Here is a 20,228-nt window from a genome sequence, read left to right on the forward strand (position 1 = left end):
AACTCCTATAAAAGGAGGGCGAATCGGACATCTTCAACCTGGCCAAACTTGATTGGGGGGGGGGGGGAGGCGAAGGAAAATGCAGCCTGTTGGAATCCAATTCTGCTCTTCCTCTGCTATCATTTGCAAAATACGTTTATTTTAGCTTCACACAGAGGAGGTCACCTATTGATCTACGCCCACCCCACCCCACTGCATTGGTCGAGTTTTACGGTCACCATTAACGGTGTAATTTGGGACACAGTGTCTCCGCAGCTAAGACTTGGAGCTTGTCGATCAGAAAGGTCAGCAGTTTGGCGGTTCGAATCCCTAAAGTGAGCTCCCGTGACTTGTCCCACCTTCTGCCAACCTAGCAGTTTGAAAGCAGGTCAAAAATGCAAATAGAAAATTAGGAACCACCTTTGGTGGGAAGGGAACAGCGTTCCGTGCGCCTTCGGCGTTGAGTCATGCCGGCCACATGACCATGGAGACGTCCTCGGACAGTGCTGGCTCTTCGGCTTTGAACAGAGATGATCACTGCCTCCTAGAGTTGGGAACGACTAGCACAGATGTACGAGGGGAACCTTTCCCCTTAACCTGTTTAAGGAACCCACTGCCTCTCTCTTTGTGGAAGACAGAGCAATCAGCCAGTTTAAAGTTAATTCTCCAAGAACTTTTATTTTAATTACAGAGTAGCAGGCACTTTACATGAAACTGACGTCCGCCCGGCGATTCTTAACTATGTACAAAAAAAAAAGGCCCTCTCGCATGAGAACGCCTGCCTTCCCTTAAACACCTTAACAGCTTTGCTTGACACCGTAACTGCCACCCCCTCCCCATGATCTCCCCCACCCACACCGCAAATGTCTTTAAATTAAAGTTTCACACCCACGCGCGCACACACACACACATTCAGTGGGCCAGAGCAGCAGCAGCAGCAGCAAGCCCGTCTTCGTTCAGGAAACGGGCATCTGGATGCCAACGCAAAATCACACACACACAAACACACAGTTTCCCTCTACTGCCACGCAAAATGGCAGGCTGCCTCCCCTCCCGCTGGCTCCGAGTCCTTCAGTCGGAAAACGAACGCAGCTTCAGCATTCTCCCTGCGCCTTCCTTCTTTCCTTCTCCCAACTGTGTTGAGTGGGAAGCTGCCGGTCGTATAGGTGTCACCGAAACGTGGAGGGCTCTTCCCAGCTCCCGAAAAATGTTCTTGGTGTCCCCGGCTTTTTAAACCGTTTTCCGCGCGGTGAGAACCCGGACGATGGATCCGAGTCCGCCTATTGCTAACGCCTGAGAAGAGAAACGGGAAAATTAGTGGCTGCGGCATGTCAGCCGACTCCCCAAACGATCCTACCTATCATCCACTGAGGCAGGATTTTTTTTTTAATATAGCAAAACTCCAAAGTACTTTTAGAGTTGAAGTATAGAAGGATCTTGACGAGCCTTTGAACATTGGGCGCTATCTAATAAAATGAAATTCATGGGTGAATAAAAGTCAGGTTCTACATTTAGGCAAGAAAAACAAAATGCACAGGTACAGCATAGGTGGTACCTTGCTCAATAGGAGTAACTGTGAGAGGGATCTTGGAGTCCTAGTGGACAACCATTTAAATAGGAGTCAGCCGTGGGCAGCAGCTGCCAAAAAAGCCAACACAGTTCTAGGCTGCATCAACACAGGGAGGGAATCAAGATCACGTGAAGGGTTAATACAACTTTATAAGGCCTTGGTAAGGCCACACTTGGAATAGTTTATCCAGTTTTGGTCACCATGGTGTAGAAAAGATGGGGAGACTTTAGAAAGAGTGCAGAGAAGAGCAACCAAGAGGATGAGGGGACTGGAGGCTAAAAGATATGAAGAACGATTGCAGGAACTGGGTATGTCTAGTTTAATGAAAAGAAGGACTAGGGGAGACATGATAGCAGCGTTCCAATATCTCAGGGGTTGCCCCAAAGAAGAGGGAGTCAAACTATTCTCCAAAGCACCTGAGGGCAGGACAAGAAGCAATGGGTGGAAACTAATCAAGGAGAGAAGCAACTTAGAACTAAGGAGAAATTTCCTGACAGTGAGAACAATTAACCAGTGGAACTCCTTGCCTCCAGAAGTCGTGAATGCTTCAACACTGGAAGTTTTAAAGGTTGAATAACCATTTGTCTGAAGTGATGTAGGGTTGCCTGCCTAGGCAGAGGGTTGGACTAGAAGACCTCCAAGGTCCCTTCCAACTCTATTCTACTTTCCATGCAGCTGCCTTTTCCTAGGACCCCCATTGTGCCTAACAAGGGTGATGCAGCAATTACGGCTTTATTTAACGCATTGATACACGTCGTCCCTCTCGCTGTCCGACAAGCTTCTTCAGCTCTGAGGAAGAGCCAAAGAGGCTTCTTGGGTGAGAAGTGAAGGAAGGAAGGACCAGAAAAAGTCCAGTTGCCTCCTGGAGGGGGGAAAAAGCACCTTTGGGGACCACCACAACCTGATGGAGGGCTGAAAATCTCCATAGACAAGTACCGTATTTTTCAGAGTATAAGACAGACCTTTTCCCCTCAAAAAAAGAGGCTGCAAAACCGGGTGCGTCTTATACACAGAATACATCATTTTTGGCCTCCCGAAACCCTGCTTCCTTTGCAAAAATGGCCGTGCAGAGCCTTTAGGAGGCTTCCAGAGGGGCTGGGGAGGGCAGCAACGAGCAAAAAATGGGCCATTTTTGGCTCAATTTTGTCCCCCTCCCCAAGCCCCCAGGAGCACTCTACAAGATTCCAAATGCCCCCCCCCTTTTTTTTGCTAAACATTGGGCGGTTTTTTGCTCGTTTTTGGGCCCCTGCCCCCAGGAACACACGCTATAAGCCTCCTAAGGGCTATTCATGCCCTTTTTTGGAAAAAAAGCCAAACAAAACGGGCCCATTTTCGCGAAAAAAAGGACCTTTTGGGGAAGTTTGCAGAGCGCAAAAACTTTTTTTTTTTTTTAAAATGACTCTTCAAAGCTTTGGTGCATCTAATACTCCAAAAAACACGGTAGCTCACCTCGGCTGGCCAGAGGGCATGGCGGGAGAGGCCCCGCCGAGCCACGAATGAGGGATTTAGCTTCCCAGGTGTGGGATACCGGCCGTACCTTTTCATGCCACTGGAGGAGGATGGCGCTGCTGTTCTCCGTCGGCTTTTCAAATCCTTTATAAATGTACTTCATGAGCAGGTCGATGCCGTTGCTGTCTAAGGAGTTGACCGCCTGCTCGATCTCGCTGCTTTTGAAGGAGGTCAGCACCTTCAGCACCACTTCCTGAGCCTGCTCCTGGGAGCAGAAAGGCAAGGGAGGTCAAGGGAGGCCATCGGCGGCGGCCCAACTCTACGCCGGTGGCACTGGGAAGAATTCTCCGCCTCCGCTCTCTGGCGACAAAGGGTCGCAAGTGTGAAGAACGGCCACAAGCCAATTCCCCCCCCCCGAAGTTATAATGTCGAACGGCCGCTAAGCGAACCCCTGCACACCCAAGAAATGCCATTCCTTTGCACAGCTCTCTCAAATCCCCTAACTCAGGGGTGCCCAACCTTTTGGACCTCAGGGACCGCTAAATTCCTAATTTTAAATCCCGCGGGCCACTAATATGATCTGCCTAATGACTGGGTGGGTGTGGCTAGGTGGTCATGTGACTGGGTGGGTGTGGCCAGCTCGATGTCACTCATGTCGAGGGGTGCCTTGCCAACCTACTCGCCACTCCTCGCCTGCCTGCAAGGCCCCAAGAGGAAGCAGCCCCCAGGAGAAAAAGTTGGCAAAACAACTCAGCTCAAATGGGATCTGACCAAGAAGGCGGCTCAGCAGAAGCACCTCACTGAGGACTGGGAGCATAGGCTCTCCAAGCAGAGGGAAGACCTACGGGAGTGCAAGGCCATGTGCCGGTGCCTGGAGGCTCAGCGGGCCGAGATGGTCAGCCAGTTCCAGGCCATGATGCAGTCCCACTGGAACGAGGTCCTCCGGCTCTTCGCCACCAGCGGCTCTTCCCTCCAGCCTTCGCCCAAAGCCCCCCACCAGGAGACTGAAGCAGACCCCAAGTTGGAATTTCTGCCCCCCTCCGACCCTCACAAAAAGACCCCGAAGGGGGGGACTCTCTGCAGCCACACAAGCGTTCATTGCACGTATACGTCCCAGGGGCCGTAGTTTGAGGACCCCGGATTTACTGCGATATAAAAAATGCAAATATTTTTTTCTGCGGACCATTTGGCCTAACTAAACTCCAAGTGGCCAGGCTCCATTAAAGCCAGGCACCTCCCTTTGTCAACTTCCATGCCCTCCAGAATTCTCACCAACCCTTAGGGGATTTGATTTGAGGTCACGTTGATATAGAACAAAGTTAAAAATAATCTCCTTTTTACCTTTGCAACTGGATTCTTAGTGTTCACAGGGGAGTTTCGTAAAGCGGCGTGGAAGGCCCGAAGCAGGTCTCCCGTGCGATAAATGAAGCTAAGGAATTTGTGGGTGTGTTGTGTTCAGTCATAACCCCCCCCCCAACATATCTATAATAACAGTCTCTTAACAAGGCCAGTGACTGATGGAAGTGTCTCCACCAATGAGGTGGGAAATGTTCTAGGTTACCAGGTCAACTTCATTCCATCGGAAAGATGCTGGAAGAAAACCGAGCTGTCCCCTTAGGCTTCTGGGCACAAGGTTTGAACACCACCACCATTAACATCTACAAGGAAGTTCATTCAAGCAAATTTGTTCCTGGTTCTAAAATAGTTTGGGATTTCAGATCCTGGGCTAACGGCAAAATAATATGGGAGGGGAAAAAAAGGCAGCTTTAATTGGAACAGCTTACAACAGAAGCCAAAAAAGCCAACACAGTTCTAGGCTGCATCAACAGAGGGATGGAATCAAGATCACGTGAAGGGTTGATACCATTTTATGAGGCCACACTTGGAATACGGCATTCAGTTTTGGTCGCCACAATGTAAAAAAGATGTGGAGACTCTAGAAAGAGGGCAGAGAAGAGCAACAAAGAGGATTAGGGACTGGAGGCTAAAGCATATGAAGAACAGTTGCAGGAACTGGGTAGGTCTAGTTTAATGAAAAGAAGGACTAGGGGAGACATGATAGCAGTCTTCCAATATCTCAGGGGCTGCTCCAAAGAAGAGGGAGTCAAGCTATTCTCCGAAGCACCTGAGGGTAGAACAAGAAGCAATGGGTGGAAACTAATCCAGGAGAAATCCTTCTTTCTCTCCCTTCCTTCCTTCCACCCTCCCATCCTTCTCTCCTTCCTTCCCTCCTTCTCTCCTTGCTTCCTTCCTTCTCTCATTCCTTCCTTCCAATATCTCAAGGGATGCCCCAAAGAAGAGGGAGTCAAGTATTCTCCGAAGCACCTGAGGGCAGGACAAGAAGCAATGGGTGGAAACTAATCAAGGAGAGAAACAACTTAGAAGTGAAGAAAAATTTCCTGACAGTGAGAACAATTAACCAGTGGAACAACTTGCCTCCAGAAGTTGTGAATGCTCCAACACTGGAAGTTTTTAAGAAGATGTTGGATAGCCATTTGTCTGAAATCTTATAGGGTTTCCTGCCTAGGCAGGGGGTTGGACTAGAAGACCTCCAAGGTCCCTTCCAACTCTGTTGTTCCCCTCTGCCCAGAGAACAAGCAAAGAACTCGGTTTAGCCCAGCAAAAGGTTTGCAAAGACACACACACAAAAACCAGGATATAGTACAGCCCCAAAGCAAAATCTTCGCATATTAGAAGAACCAACTCATCCTTATGATGTTTTAGAAAACACCGGATCTCAAAAGTGTTTTCGACATCTGTCTCTCGCCTCCTGGGAGAGCAGCCTGGGGAAAATATTTGCTCTGGGCCTGGATAAAAAACGCAGCTTTGGCTAACGAAATTGACACCCATATGCTGGGTGGCGCACGGTCATAAACGAATCGAAGAAGCTAAGCCGCTAGCAAAATCAGCCAAGGTTAAAAAACCTTCACCAAGGGTGGGACGCAAAGGCAGCCTAGAAATATTGGCTTGTTTGTTTTTCCTTTCCCCATCGTGCCCGAGGTATTTTAATTCCGCTCTGGGCGAATGTCAATTCCGTGTCCTTTTTCCCCCCCCCCCCAGTTGCTGAAACAGGTCACAATCAGCAGAAGGGTGGTTCTGCCAGGCTGCCAATCGCGCTCTCTTGCTCCACATTCTGCAAATCTGTCGTGGCACGATCGGGAACAGGCCGAGCGACATTCACAACCACCACCACCCTCACCCCGTGTGTTCAGATCCAGCCAGACCGGTCTCTGCCGGTCAAACCCGATGGCGCACATGATAACTGCATGGCATCACGGCTCCTTACGGGTCTCGTGTCATTCCTGGTGCACCGAGGACGCCCCGGGGTGCGGTTTCTCTCCTCCCAAATTCCTCAGCAATCTTGTCCTGTAACATCATTTCACCTCTGCGGGCTTGTCAGCTTTTCGTTCACAGGCTAAGCTGCGCGCGCCTTCATTTCACAGGGGTTGGGTTTTTTTTTTTTTTTTAGGTTTCTCAAAAGCTCTCCGGAAGTTAAAAGAAAAAAAGAAAAAAAGACTTTGGCAGATCAAAGTCAGAAGCACAGATGCTGCACCTGGCAACCACAGGGAACACATTCCCACACACTGCTGGCATTGTCTCAACACGCCTTTTAACGGCCGCCCCCTCCTTCTGTCGCCTTAAACAACATGCCATCGGAACCGTTAAGATGCTCAGCCCAGGGAGGGAGGGGAGACGTGCGCGCGACTGCGAAATTCACAGCCAGATCAAGGACGGGCCTCAACCTGCAGCCGCGGCGAAAGCAAAAGGGCTTTTTTTAATAAAAAATTTAGACGCGTTGCAAATGCAGAGAAAGAGAAGCAAATCCAGACAGACAAGCCAGAAAAAAAAAAGGGGGGGGGGGATTTCTAACGCAAGACGCTGCAGGCTGGGAATGAACTGGTGGGCGTATAAATGCCGAAAGCATCCTCTAAAGCGTCGATGAAGCCCGGATAGAAATAGACACGACAGTTTACCAGAGCACCCAGAAATGCCAAGAACGGTTAAGAGATCTGAAATGAGACCGCAGGCAACTTGAGCGCTAAAAAAAATAAAAAATAATAAGGCTTAAGGAACAAGACATTTACTGCAGGGGAAAAGCGAAGATTAGCCAAGGAATTGTGAAATTATTCCCCGTGGGGTTCCTCTATTCAACAAGCAGGCAGTCAAACTCACCTCCAGGCCACTCACCCCATTAAAAGGACTTGGCCAAACCCTGAACTAGCAACAAATCCCACTGGGCATGAATGTCTCATCATTTGCCTGGTGGAACTGCATAGCTTTAGAGAGGGGAGACTAAGCCAAAAAGTGGGAAAAGTCTTCTTTAAAAAAAAGTGGTCTGTGAAAGGACCCCCCCCCCCCCCCCAAAAAAAAAATCTACCACGAAAAGAAAGAACAGAGAAGGAGCCGCATCCACTCTTCAGCTACTCCCGGGCTCAGATCGATGAACATCCCATAACATCCACGGAGACATGTTGGGCTTCCAACTCCTGACAACAAGCACTAATGCCCAAGAAAGAGATATGGATGAAGCTGTTGACGAAGGGGGAGACCAGCCAGGTTGTGGGGAGGGGGGGGGGGCAGAAAGGGAGATGCAGTAAACGGATGGATAAGAGAGAAAGATGAGTGAGATAGGTAGATATGATGGATAATATATTTTTTTTCTGTAAGCCGCCGGGATTGGGCGGCCTATAAATTCAATAAATGGAAATGGATAGAATGGACAGATGGATAGATACCAGTAGGATAGATAGATACATAGAATAGAGACAGGAGACATGGGTTCAAAGATGGTGATATAGAAATGGGAACAGATGGTGGGTGGATAGAAGAAAGAGAGAGAGAGAGAGATGGATGTATAGATAGATTTATACATAGATAGAGATAGGGGTATATGGATAGATAGAGATAAGTATTGCAGATAAAGAAGATAGATGACAGAATGGATGTTTATAGATAGAAGACACAGAAACAGAAAGATGCTGATAAATAAACATAACTAGATATATAGAAAGATGAAAGCTATAGACCAATATAAGAGAGACCAACAGAGAGATAGATAAAATGAAAAGATAAAGAGATTAGCTTAGATGATGGATAAACAGAGATGGATGGATAGATGATAGATAAATCATATTGGTAGGTAGAGAGGTATGTTGGTAGAAAAGTAGATGATAGGTAGATATATAGGTAAACAGGTAAGTAAATAATTATAGGTAGGTACAGAATAACAGTTGGAAGGGAGCTTGGATGGATGGATGGATGAATAGGTAGTTGGGTAGGTAGATGATAGGTAGATACAAAATAACAGTTGGAAGGGACCTTGGAGTTATAGACAGATGATGAGGTAGATAAAATGGATGGATGGATAGATGGGCAGCTAGAGATGGATGGATAAACATAGATGATGGATAAATAGAGGGATAGAGACACAGATAGTGGTAGAGATATAGACAGACAATGAAGTAGATAGATAAAATGGATAGATGGATGGATAGATGAAAGAAGGGAGAGGGAGGGAGGTAGATATAGATGACAGCTTTAGATTGATAGACAGATGACGCAGAAGGATAGATAATAGGATGGATAGATGATAGACAGGTAGATAGATATGGATGGATAGACAGACTAGATAGAGGATAGATAAGGAAATAGATAAATAGGATGGATGGACAGATGGTAGAAGGGAGGGAGGGAGATATAGATGACATAGAGAGAGAGTGGGGAGGCAGAAGGAGACCCTTCCCCAACGGATCCTGAAAGGGGGAAAAAATCCTCTTTCCAGGCAGGGGAACGAAGGGAGGAGAGAGAAGGCAGAGGCGCATGGGTCTTGTAGTCCTCCCCCTCCCCTCCCCAGCGCCCCGAAAGGATATTGCCGCAGCGCCGCCTCCACCTCTGGGCCGGGCCCTCCGTTGCCGTCGGCCGCGCCGGCCCCGCTCCCGGCTTCGGCGGCGTCGGGCTCCTCCACGAAGCGGTTCTCGTCGAACTGGTCGATGTCCAGGCGGCGGAAGCGCGAGGAGTAGGAGCTGCGCGCCATGGCCGCGCCGGGCGGCCGCCTCAACCTCCGCTCGCTCCCTCGCACGCCGACCCACCACCCTCCGCGGAAGCGGAAACCCCACCCGCACCGGAGAAGGGGAGGAGCTCAGCGGAGGACGATGGGGGCGCGACCGGGAAGGAGGAACTTCGCCCTGGGGCGTGGCCTGCTGGGGAAGCGTTCTGGCGGCGCTTCGAAGGTCACGTGACCTTTCACAACTCCCCCCCCCTTCCATCTCTGGGATTCAGTTTCGCTTCTGTTCATTCATTCATTCATTCATGTTGCTTCTCTCTCTCTCTCTCCTTTCTCTCTCCCATCGTCTTTATCTATACCTATCTATCCTATATCTATCTATCTATCTATCTATCTATCTATCTATCTATCTATCTATCTATCATCTATCTCCTATATCTATCTATCTATCTCTATCATCTCTCTCTATCATCTATCCTCTATCTATTTATGTCTATCCTCTCTCTCTCTCTCATCTATATCTATCATCTATATCTATCTATCTATCTATCTATCTATCTATCTATCTATCTCTATCATCTATCTATCTATCATCTCTCTATCATCTATCCTCTATTTATATCTATCTATCTATCTATCTATCTATCTACCTATTTATCTATTTATCATCTATCTCCTATATCTATCTATCATCTATCTATCTCTATCATCTCTCTCTATCATCTATCCTCTATCTATTTATGTCTATCCTCTCTCTCTCTCTCTCATCTCTCTCATCTATATCTATCTATATCTATCTATCTATCTATCATCTATCTATCTATCTATCTATCTATCTATCTATCTATCTATCTATCTATCTATCATCTCTCTATCATCTATCCTCTATTTATGTCTATCCTCTATCTATCTATCTATCTATCTATCTATCTATCTATCTATCTATCTATCTATCTATAATCTCTATCATCTATCAGATAAATAATCTCTATCTAACTAACTAACTAACTAACTAACTAACTAACTATCATCTATATTTATCATGTATCCATCCATCATCTATATCTATCTATGTCTGTCTATCGATCTATGGATCTAACTATCTATCTCCTCTCTCCCTCCCTCCCTGGTCCCTTCCAACTGTTATTCTGTTTATATCTGCCTCTCTGTCTATCAGAGAGACAATCTATCATCTATCTATCTATCATCTCTAATTTCTAATCTTTATCTTTGAAAGTTGAGTAGATAGATAGATGGACAAACACCCACTGCCCCAATTGACCCTGCGATCAATTGACCCTGGGATCTACTTTTTGCCTAGGAGCATAGACTACTGTGCTCCCTCCCCCCCCCTGAACAACACCCTTGCGAGGTAGGCTGGTTAAAAAAAAAGGTCCTGCTCAGAGGGGACCCTCAGCTTAGGGGCAGACAGTGAGGTTCCAAGGCCTCTTGTTTTCAGCCAATGGGAAGAGGTCTGAGAAAAGCCAAGGCATTGGCCTAAGTGCAGGTTGAAGGGCCAATGGGATGACCCAGCTAAGGGCCAATGAAAATATGGAGGGCCAGGTTGGTGCCACCAATCAGCAGGGAGCGGTTTGGGGCGAGAAAGGTATAAAAGGAGGCTGCGAGTAAGGGAGCTGTCAGACCAGCAGCCAGAAGAGCAAGAGGGAAGAAGCAGAAGAGGAAGCTAGAAGAAAGAAGGCAGCTAGAAGAGGAAGAGGAAGATAGGAGCAGAAGAGGAAGAAAGAAGGCAGAAGATTGAAGGAGATAGAAGCAAAAGAGAAAGCTAGAAGAAAAAAGGCAGAAGAGGAAGAAAGAAGGCAGAAGATAGAAGAGAAAGAAAGAGGAAGATAGAAGAAAAGTTTCTGAGGAAGATGAGATATAAAAGAAAGGAGCTGAAGCAGTGTCACTGTAAGAGGTCACTCAACTCTGCCTACCAAGCCTTTTTGAAGGCAAAAAAAAAAGAACTTAAACCAGTTTTCTAGTCCTCATGTTTCCTGGGAACCCAAGAATTTCCCTTTAGAAGATGCTGAGGGTGCGGCAGTAAAATAAAAACAGCCAAGAATCTGAGGTGACTTTGTAAGTAGAATAAACCAGGCAATTAAGAAAATTAAAAAAAACATTGGCTGAAGGGAGATTTTGGTGGGAAACCAAACTAAAAAAAAAATGGCATAGTTTTTTTGTGTGTGTTCCTCCACTTTTGCATTTTAAATATGAAATGCTTTGTTTTGGTTAAAAGGTCATTTTTTCCCCCAAAAAATCCTCTTGACTATATATACAGGGGGAAACGCTATATTTCATGGTTTTCTGAGGGAGAATCTTGTAGCTAATCTTGGATTTCAAAAGGGGTAAAAATTGCCTCAAGTTTCCTCTATTTCTTCCACAAGATGGGTAACTAATGAGACTGGATTATAAAGGCTCCTGTTTACATCAGCCTATGTAGAAAATGCCAGCAAAAGGATTATAATTATATATTATATTTTTATATTACAGATACATTAAAAAAAAGCAGCTACTGTTCCCTAAAATGACAGTCAAGATGTCATTATACCCATGCTGAAGTTTTGCCTCCATTTAGGTCAAGGATGCATTACAAAAATAAAAAAAACCTGGCATCTGTCAGGTGTATCTAATGTTTCAAAATGGCCAGTCTTTCTGCAACACATTAAAGGCCTCAAGTTGAAAATTCCTGGGTTATAAAAAAATCACAATGCTGTTTATGAAACTATTTTGAATATTTGCTTTCAGAAGGATTTAAATTTCAAATTTATATTTAAAAAAAAAAAAGTCAAACTAAGGCTGCTTACTCATTTCCACTGCTAGATTTCAAATAGGGACGCAGTGGCTCGGGCTAAGATGCTGAGCCTGTCAATCAGAAAGGTTGGAAGTTCGGCGGTTCGAATCCCTAGAACTGGGTAATGGGAGTGAGCTCCCGTGCCTTGTCCCAGCTTCTGCCAACCTAGCGGTTCGAAAGCACGTAAAAAATGCAAGGAGACAAATAGGAGCCACCTTTGGTGGGAAGGGAACAGCGTTCCGTGCACCTTCGGGCGTTGAGTCATGCTGGCCACATGACCCTGGAGGCGTCTTCAGACAGCAGTGGCTCATCGGCTTTGAAACGATGAGCAATGCCCCCTAGAGTCGGGAACGATATGCGAGGGGAACCTTTATCTTTAGATTTGAAATGTAAAATTAAAATTCATACAAACATCATTTCTAGGTGCTGCTAAAGGAAAGATAAAACAGGGCATCACAATTGCCTTTTTACTGATGCCATGGGCTGGGCGGTTTTAACAATTCCAGTTCCACATGGGCAAAGGCATTTTTTTTTCGTATGGGACGTTAAAATATATCCCAAAACAATTGCAGAGGGCAAAATATTATCTCTAGCCCTAAAGTGAATAGCTGGGATCAGCACTTCAGTTCCAAAAGCCCAAATGTATTTACAAAATATCCCTGAAAAAACTGATTGTGTTTTGTGTTTCTCACAACTGGCACATGAAGGCACTCATTGACAACAATGTAAGGTTTTATTTTCAAGTTTCACCTCGAGGCAGGGGTTCAAGATTATCACTTTTATTAAAAATACAAGGTATCTGAGAAAAAATCAGAACAGTTATTTTAATGTACAAATTCAAATACCTGTAATGGGTTTCCTGTTTCACTTGGAACCCTAAACATAAAAACAAAGCTGAAAGAAAATATATATATCTATATATAAGGGGCAGTTTCCTAAACCACTTATGATTTAAAATATAAACAAGGCCAGCCCACCGTTACAGCCTAAGGATATGCCCTGAAGTTGGACTAACAAAGTCCCAAAATGCATATTAAATTCAACTTTGCTGCTGAAATATCTTAACAACCTTATCCAAAACAAACAAAAGAACACCCCTCCCCCCCCCCAAAAGCCAACTCCTGAACGGAATAAAGGAGAATCAGGCTAGTTCTGACGTCTTGCTCTGCTTTTATTTGATTTTATTTCAAAGGGAAAGAGTTTTCCCTAAAAACAAAACACAGAAACAGGGAATCAAAAGCACTAAATAGATATATATATAGATATATATCTCTTGTCATATATACCTGTCATATATACGACAAAGTTTAAGTGCTTGTGGGACATTTCAAAAGCAATCTTAGAAAAGGGAGGCGACGCAAATGGGGAAAAGGCAGGCTTAAGAAAACGCAACGCTATGGACCATGTACAATACATTTAGATAATTTAAAAATAATTAAAAAAACAAAAGCATTTCAGCAGCAAAGTGCTCCATAGGATGTACGTCACAAAGAGAGGAGGGAGGGCTGGAGGAGGTTCTCTCAGAGGAAATACGGCGTGGTGGTTCTCGGCGGGATGACGCGTTCGGAATCCGGGACGGCCCGGAACAGCTTCGGTTCCCGCGTGTTGACGTCTTTGAAGACCATGATGGAGGCGATATTTCCACAGCGGTAGCAGTAGTTTGGAGCAGACCAGACCGTTACCAGCTTCTCGTCGAACATAAATTTATACCCTTCATGGACCAGCTGGTGGGCTCGGCAGATCAGTTTTAAGTTGTTGATGTGGACAAACTGGGCAAAAGAGAAGAGGGAGGAAGTAAATTTATAGTACTCTCTCTGACTGGGTTTTATATACGGGAAAGGCCCCAACATACGGCCACAATCGAGCCCAAAATTTCTATTGCTATTGTTAGGCGGGTTCTGCCCCATTTTACCACCTTTCGTGCCGCAGCTGTTAAGTGAATTACGGCCGTTGTTCAGTAAGCAACCCGTTTGTTAAGTGAATCAGGCTTCCCCGTTGACTTTGCTTGTCAGAAGGTCTAGGCCTCCCAAGAACATGAAGCTGACTCCTTGTCCTGACAAAAACCCCTTTTGTTAATTTGCTGTGAATTCTTCTCATTTACATCCAGCAAAGTCTTTCAAGGGAGGATTTACAGTCACAGACTTTCTCTGGCTTGGAGAGCTGCGAAATATTACATATTCCTGATGTAAAATCTAGACCGGCTGCAAGGCTCATCAACCAGAAAGCAGGCAAAATAACGTTGGGGTGAATTTTGTCCCGGGTTTACCTCATAGATAGATAGATGATGGATAGATACATAGAGAGAATAGATAAATAATAGAGAGAATAGAGAGATGAGAGATGGACACAGATAGAGAATAGAGATATGAGAGATAACCTAGATAGATAATACAGAGAGATAATAGACAGAGATAAGAGATATGAGAGATAACATAGATGAGAAATATGATAGATAATAGATGAGATAGACATAGATGGATAATAGATAGGTAGGAGAAAGAAATATGATAAATAGATGAGAAATATGAGATAAATATAGATAACAGAGAGATAATAGATAAATGAGAGATGAGACATACATAGATGAGAGAGAAATAGAATAGATAAGAGAAAAATATGATGGATAGAAGGATATATAGATGATATATTGATAGATAATAGATAGATGATAGATTGATAGATAATAGACAGATAGATGACAGAGAGATATAAATAGAGATAGATATGGATGAGAGACATGATATATAGATGAGATAGATGTCAGAAGGTCTAGGCCTCCCAGGAACATGAAACAGATTCCTTGTCCCGACAAAAACCCCTTTTATTAATTTCCTGTGAATTCTTCTCATTCACATCCAGCAAAGTCTTTCAAGGGAGGATTTATGGTCACAGACCTTCTCTGGCTTGGAGAGCTGCGAAATATTACATATTCCTGATGTAAAATCTAGACCGGCTGCAAGGCTCATCAACCAGAAAGCAGGCAAAACAACGTTGTGGTGAATTTTGTCCCAGGTTTACCTCATTGGTGACTTTAGCACCAAAAAGCCACCCAGCTCCTCGAGGACTAATGGCCCAGGTGTCCACATCCTCTGGGTCGGACCAGACGAGGTCACAGAAAGCCCCTTTGTGGGGAATCTCTTGGTTCCGCTCGATGGTTCGGATCTGGTCCAGTGTTTTGATGTCTGGAGAAAGGCCTCCGTGCACGCAGAGGATCTGTTCATCTATCAACTTGAGGAAAATAGGAATGGAGTTTTTAACTGGCCTCGAAAGTCAAAAGCTACCTCGAGGGGAAAGGGGAGAGTGCATAAATCATGTTTTAAAGACTTACCGCTGCTACCGTGAGCATGTCGAAGACTTTAGTGCAGTATCTCCAGGCGTTTGCGTTACCGTATTTTGTCTGGCATTCATCTGTTTTGGGAGGAGAGAAAATGAAAGATGCTATGTTCTATTATTTATTTTCATTCATATACTGCTTTCATCACACACACACACACACACACACACACACACACACACACGGTAAAGGTTCCCCTTGCACATCTGTGCTAGTTGTTCTCGACGCTAGGGGGCGGTGCTCATCTCCGTTTCAAAGCCGAAGGGCCAGTGCTGTCTGAAGACGTCTCCGGGGTCATGTGCCCGGCATGACTCAACACCCAAAGGCACATGGAACGCTGCAATCTTCCCACCAAAGGTGGTTCCTATTTCTCTACTTGCATTTTTGACCTGCTTTCGAAGTGCTAGGTTGGCAGAAGCTGGGACAAGTCACGGGAGCTCACTCCGTTAGGCGGTGCTAGGGATTCGATCCACTGAACTGTCTACCTTTCAGATCGACAAGCCCAGCGTCCTAGGCACTGAGCCACCATATATATGTATGTGTATATATACTCTCCCTCCCTCCCTCCCTCCCTCTCTGTTCAAGGCAGTGAATGTATGTAATATTCCTTCCTCCTCTTATTTTCTTCCTGTGAGGTAGGCTAGGCTGAGAGAAAGGGACTGGCCCAAAATCATCCAGCCAGCATTCATGCCTAAGGTGGGACTATAACACCATTTTCTGGTGATTGGCCCAAAGTCACCGAGCCGCTTTCATACCTAAGTTAGGACTAGAATTCATTGTCTCCTGGTTTCTAGCCTGGTGCTTTAACCACCAAACCTACTGTTCCTCCCTCCCTGAGTATTCCATAAACTACAAGGTTTATGCTTGCTTTTAGCTGCCAGGGAAAAATGTTTCTGTAATCCTTTTTAAAAAGCCACCAGAAAGGCAAATTAAATCATAACCGTTTTTACACTGATGGTAATGGGGAAAAATTGGTTGCAAGAAGCTGGGGCAGCTTCAAGGAACTCACCATAAAATCCATAGACTTGGGTGATCTGTCTGCTTTCATGATTCCCACGCAGGAGCGTGATTCGATCCGGCCACTTTGCTTTCAGGGCAAGAAGATAAGTAAATGTCTCTAGACTGTAATAGCCTCGGTCTACAAAATCACCCTGGAAGTCAAAACAAGGCTTTACTATGTTTAATTGTCAACACTGTGCTCAGGCTGCAATTTTAGGGATAGGTAATCAATGTTAACAGTGTTTTCATTACGTGACCCGTCAAAACCGCGGTAGACAAAAGCGCGCTCGACGAAAGCGCGTACCTGACGTCATCAGCAGTGCGACGAAAAAAATTAAAAATAAATTAAATTGAAATTAAAATAAAATTAAAGCAAGCCGATTCACATAAAGGTAAGGGTTAGGTTTAGGGTTAGGTTTAGGGTTACGTTAAGCGTTAGGGTTAGGTTTAGCATTAGGTTAAGGGTTAGCGTTAGGTTTAGCGTTAGGTTAAGGGTTAGGTTTAGGGTTAGGTTTAGGTTAAGGGTTAGGTTTAGGGTTAGGTTTGGAGGGGTTAGGGTAAGGTTTTCGCTTTAATTTTAAATTTACCGCTCACAGCGCGATGTTTTCGTCACGCTGTGATGACGTCACGTACGCGCTTTCGTCGAGCGTGCTTTTGTCTACTGCAGTTTTGTGGTGGAACCTTTTCATTAAACTAAGGAGGGAGAACGTTGTGCTGCAGTTCTCAGTGTTCCCAAAGCTAAAAGCATTTTTGCTTTGCAATTACTTCTTAATCTTCCTAGGATATAGTGCACATATAGTGCACTATATCCTAGTGCACGAGACCGCCTACTGCCACATACCTCCCAGCGGCCACTAAGATCCCATAGATTGGGCCTCCTTCGGATGCCGTCAGCCAGACAATGTCGGCTGGCGGGCCCCGGGAGGAGAGCCTTCTCTGTGGCTGCTCCGACTCTTTGGAATCAGATACCCCCCGAGATCCGGACCATACCCACTCTCATGGCCTTCAGGAAAGCTGTAAAAACTTGGCTGTTCCGGCAGGCCTGGGGCTGTTGACCTCACTGTTGAGGTCCAGCCCCGATTAGAATGAATGTATGAGGTGTTGCTATTTTAAACCGTTTTTTTTCCGTTATGTGTTCGTTATGTGTCTTTTTTTCTCCTCTTTTTTGTAAGCCACCCGGAGTCCTTCGGGATTGGGCGGCATATAAATTTTATGAATAAATAATAAATAAATAAATAAATAAATATCCAAATACTTGATCAAAAAAACTACGCATTCCTCCAAAAGAGTTAGAAAGTTTAGTCTAAGCAACTGTGCTATCTTCATTTTTTAACAGGTCATTACTAGCTGCCACTCCCTTTTTTAAATCATACGCACTCAGCAAAAGAACAGCTGTATTCTCACAACAGAACCCAACACCACAAGGACAATCCTCTCCCCTTGATATATCGCATGCCAAACTCTGTTTTCTCCACTCTTGTTCCTACCATAAATATGTAGTTTGTGTCGGGAACCTGACCTCCATTTCTGAATAATTCACATAGATCATAAAACTGAAAAGCAAAAAGAGACAATGAGCCATTGAAATGATTTTGAACTCTTAATGGAATTGTAAATGTGACTCTTTACAAATACTAAGAATGGTCCTGAAAGCCTGACCGAAATAATGATGGTGCATACAGTTAATGATATTACAACACCCCCCCCAAGGACTGTTAAAACGTTTTAAAAACTGATTTGATAGCTGTTGTGATCCAACAGAAATGTTACAATTACCTCTTTTTCAGTCATGCCAGGCATTGTTTAAGTGCCCAAAGTGGCAACTCTGATAAGCAAAAATGAGATACGGGTTGAGATTTGCGTAAAATCCCAAAACTATCTATGAACATCTTAAGGAGAAACTAGCACGACTGCTAATTAGACGTATGTTAGGGAGGACAGAAGGATCATTAGGAAAAGGAAATGTAGAATTAGATGGAATAAGATTGAATTCTCCGAAGAATTTCTCTAGGATTAGCTAAAAGCCTCACTTGTCTGAGGTACTCTTCTTGCATCCTGTGTTTGAGCTAAAAACCTTTAGAAAATTACTTAATAGGAACTTGTCTAAAATTACATTTGCAATGCCGCGTAAGGGAAAAGAATATGCCTTCTGCCACTACGGCAGTTCAGAGAGGCCATCCCCCTTCTTCTGCTCAAAGCCGGCTCTTTTTCTTTGCCCAATCCCTGCTTTGGCAGCTAGTAGTTGTTCTCGTTTCCCCTAAGCTAATTGTTGCATTCTCTTTGCAGGTGTTGGAGAAAACAGTGTCAGGAAATTATTCCACCTGTCCATGAATGTCACCGCAGACGGTAACAGGGGTAGAAACCGGCTGCACGTTCGATTCTTCCAGGAGGAGGTCACAAACATAGTCGCACAACCGCTGAAAAGACAGAACAAGGTCAGGGCAACTTAGGTTGCTTCACATGGCATCAAATCTCCCCTGACGTCCCAAAATATATTATTTATTTCATTTCTGAAAGGCCGTTAAAGCCCAATAAGTAACACCTGTCGCCTCTTTCCTGGGCATCCGTTGCATTTCTGAGGGGTCCTCGGTGCTCTCTGAAATTTGTGCTTTTCTTACAGACGTGACCCCAAACTAGGTAGCCGCATCAGGGCTAGTCCAGCATCAGTGCTTAATCAAGCACTGATGATGTTACCTAGTTTGAGTCACGCAATGCCTGTAAGAAAACAACCAGGCTCAGACAGCACCAAGGAGCCCTCACAGTCCTCCTCCATGCAAATTCCCCTCCCTTCTATCACTGATGAGATTTCATAGTTGGGTTGTGAAACGTCTGCAAGAAAACCACCCAGATCAGAACTTCTGTATATAGGCAGAAAGTCCCACTCCCTTCTAGCACTGATGATGTTACCTAGTTGGGTCATGAAATGTCTGCAACCCCCCCCCCCCCCCAAGCTCAGAGCTTCTGTATATAAACAGAGAGAAAGTCCCACTTCCTTCTAGCACTGATGATGTTATCTAGTTGGGTCATGAAACGTCTACAAAAATACCCAAGCAACCCCCTCATTTCAACCCTGAGCTACAAATATTCTCCTTTATTGGCACCACAAAGTTCTCTGCCCCTTAAATTTACTTTATTGTCATTGCCCGTATACACACAGTATACCCATACAGCGAAATTCACATAACACCCACAGACCAGGCCCAACATACACAACGATCCCCAAACACCCCCCAAACCCACCAAAAAATCCCCCCACCCCTAAACCCCCCTCCAAAGGCAAGCAGCTGTGACACCACCAAAACCAAACCAGGCAGGTTCAGATCAACTTTGAAAGGGGACCACGAGGAAATCCCGGGGAAGGGGGGGGGGAGGCTGAACCAGGAAGGAAGGGGGGGATTTTTCAAGGGATTCTGTCAAAGTGGGACTCCATGGAGCCCATTAAGGGGGGGATAGGTAGTATGAAGCCCCCCACCCACCCTTAGCATAGGGGGACCCCCTTCCTTCTTCCTATTTCCTGGGTGGCGATCAGCCCCCTCCCCTTCCCAGCCCACCCGCCTCACCTTGAGGTCGTTCTCGGGCAGGTACTTGCAGAGCCTCGCTATCTCGACGTACTTGTCCAAGTCCAGCGGCGCCATTTTGGGAGAGCCGCTCCGGGGGGGGGGCGGGGGGGGAGGGGAGGGAGGCCGAAAGAGGGGGAGGAGGAAGAGAAAGAGAAGGGCAAGAGAGGACCCGACCGGAAGCTGCGAGTCGCACTTCCGGGTGGGGGGCCCACGGGCGGAGAGAGGCGGGGATCCCGGGCCGGGTTCCGTCAGGCGACGCAAGAAAGAGCTTCGCGGGGAGTTCAGCTGAGGCAGCCGGTGCGAGCCGCTTTCCCCCCCCCCTCCTCCTCCTCTCAACTCCCGGTCTTCTTCCCGCGGCCGCACCGGAAGTGAGAAGGGAAACTTCCGGATTGGTGATTTTTTTTTTTTTTGAATCAGAAAGGTGCTTCTTTCTGGTCCGCCTCAAGGCCGCTTCCGGTTGCCGGCTTCCGGCTTCTCTCTCAAACACTCTCTCCCCCCCCTACCCAGCCTCTCGGGAGTCCATTATGGCGTCGAAACGGCCG

General features: G+C 45.7%; 2 protein-coding genes across 2 annotated transcripts; both read right to left on the reverse strand.

Annotated features, from left to right (window-relative positions):
• Positions 1-630: 630 nt before the first annotated feature.
• Positions 631-9,124, reverse strand: ARPC5L (actin related protein 2/3 complex subunit 5 like). The gene is made up of 4 exons (XM_032233527.1): positions 8,869-9,124; positions 4,340-4,412; positions 3,087-3,263; positions 631-1,272 (listed from the first exon to the last, which is right to left on the reverse strand). Exons 1-4 carry the CDS (start codon positions 9,030-9,032, stop codon positions 1,210-1,212), a joined length of 477 nt encoding a protein of 158 aa, XP_032089418.1. The 5' UTR covers positions 9,033-9,124; the 3' UTR covers positions 631-1,209.
• Positions 9,125-12,556: 3,432 nt separating this feature from the next.
• Positions 12,557-20,073, reverse strand: PPP6C (protein phosphatase 6 catalytic subunit). Its single transcript, XM_032233399.1, has 7 exons — positions 19,687-20,073; positions 18,448-18,543; positions 17,614-17,679; positions 16,137-16,278; positions 15,122-15,201; positions 14,812-15,021; positions 12,557-13,562 (listed from the first exon to the last, which is right to left on the reverse strand). The coding sequence occupies exons 1-7, from the start codon at positions 19,759-19,761 to the stop codon at positions 13,314-13,316; spliced, it is 918 nt and encodes a 305-aa protein (XP_032089290.1). The 5' UTR covers positions 19,762-20,073; the 3' UTR covers positions 12,557-13,313.
• Between the last annotated feature and the right edge of the window lie 155 nt (positions 20,074-20,228).

Source organism: Thamnophis elegans, chromosome 16, assembly GCF_009769535.1.
Source record: "Thamnophis elegans isolate rThaEle1 chromosome 16, rThaEle1.pri, whole genome shotgun sequence".
Taxonomy (NCBI): Eukaryota; Metazoa; Chordata; class Lepidosauria; order Squamata; family Colubridae; genus Thamnophis; species Thamnophis elegans.

Bases quoted from the DNA above. Each gene is read 5' to 3' on its own strand.
- ARPC5L (XM_032233527.1), bottom strand. From the start codon at position 9,032: ATGGCGCGCAGCTCCTACTCCTCGCGCTTCCGCCGCCTGGACATCGAC. The intron at 4,413-8,868 runs ATATCCTTTCGG...CATTTATCGCAC, and splicing joins GTGGAGGCGGCGCTGCGGCA to GGGAGACCTGCTTCGGGCCT. The intron at 3,264-4,339 runs GTAAAAAGGAGA...TTCTGCTCCCAG, and splicing joins CTAAGAATCCAGTTGCAAAG to GAGCAGGCTCAGGAAGTGGT.
- PPP6C (XM_032233399.1), bottom strand. From the start codon at position 19,761: ATGGCGCCGCTGGACTTGGACAAGTACGTCGAGATAGCGAGGCTCTGC. The intron at 16,279-17,613 runs GTAGGAACAAGA...TTTGACTTCCAG, and splicing joins ACACAAACTACATATTTATG to GGTGATTTTGTAGACCGAGG. The intron at 15,022-15,121 runs GTAAGTCTTTAA...ATTTTCCTCAAG, and splicing joins ACATGCTCACGGTAGCAGCG to TTGATAGATGAACAGATCCT.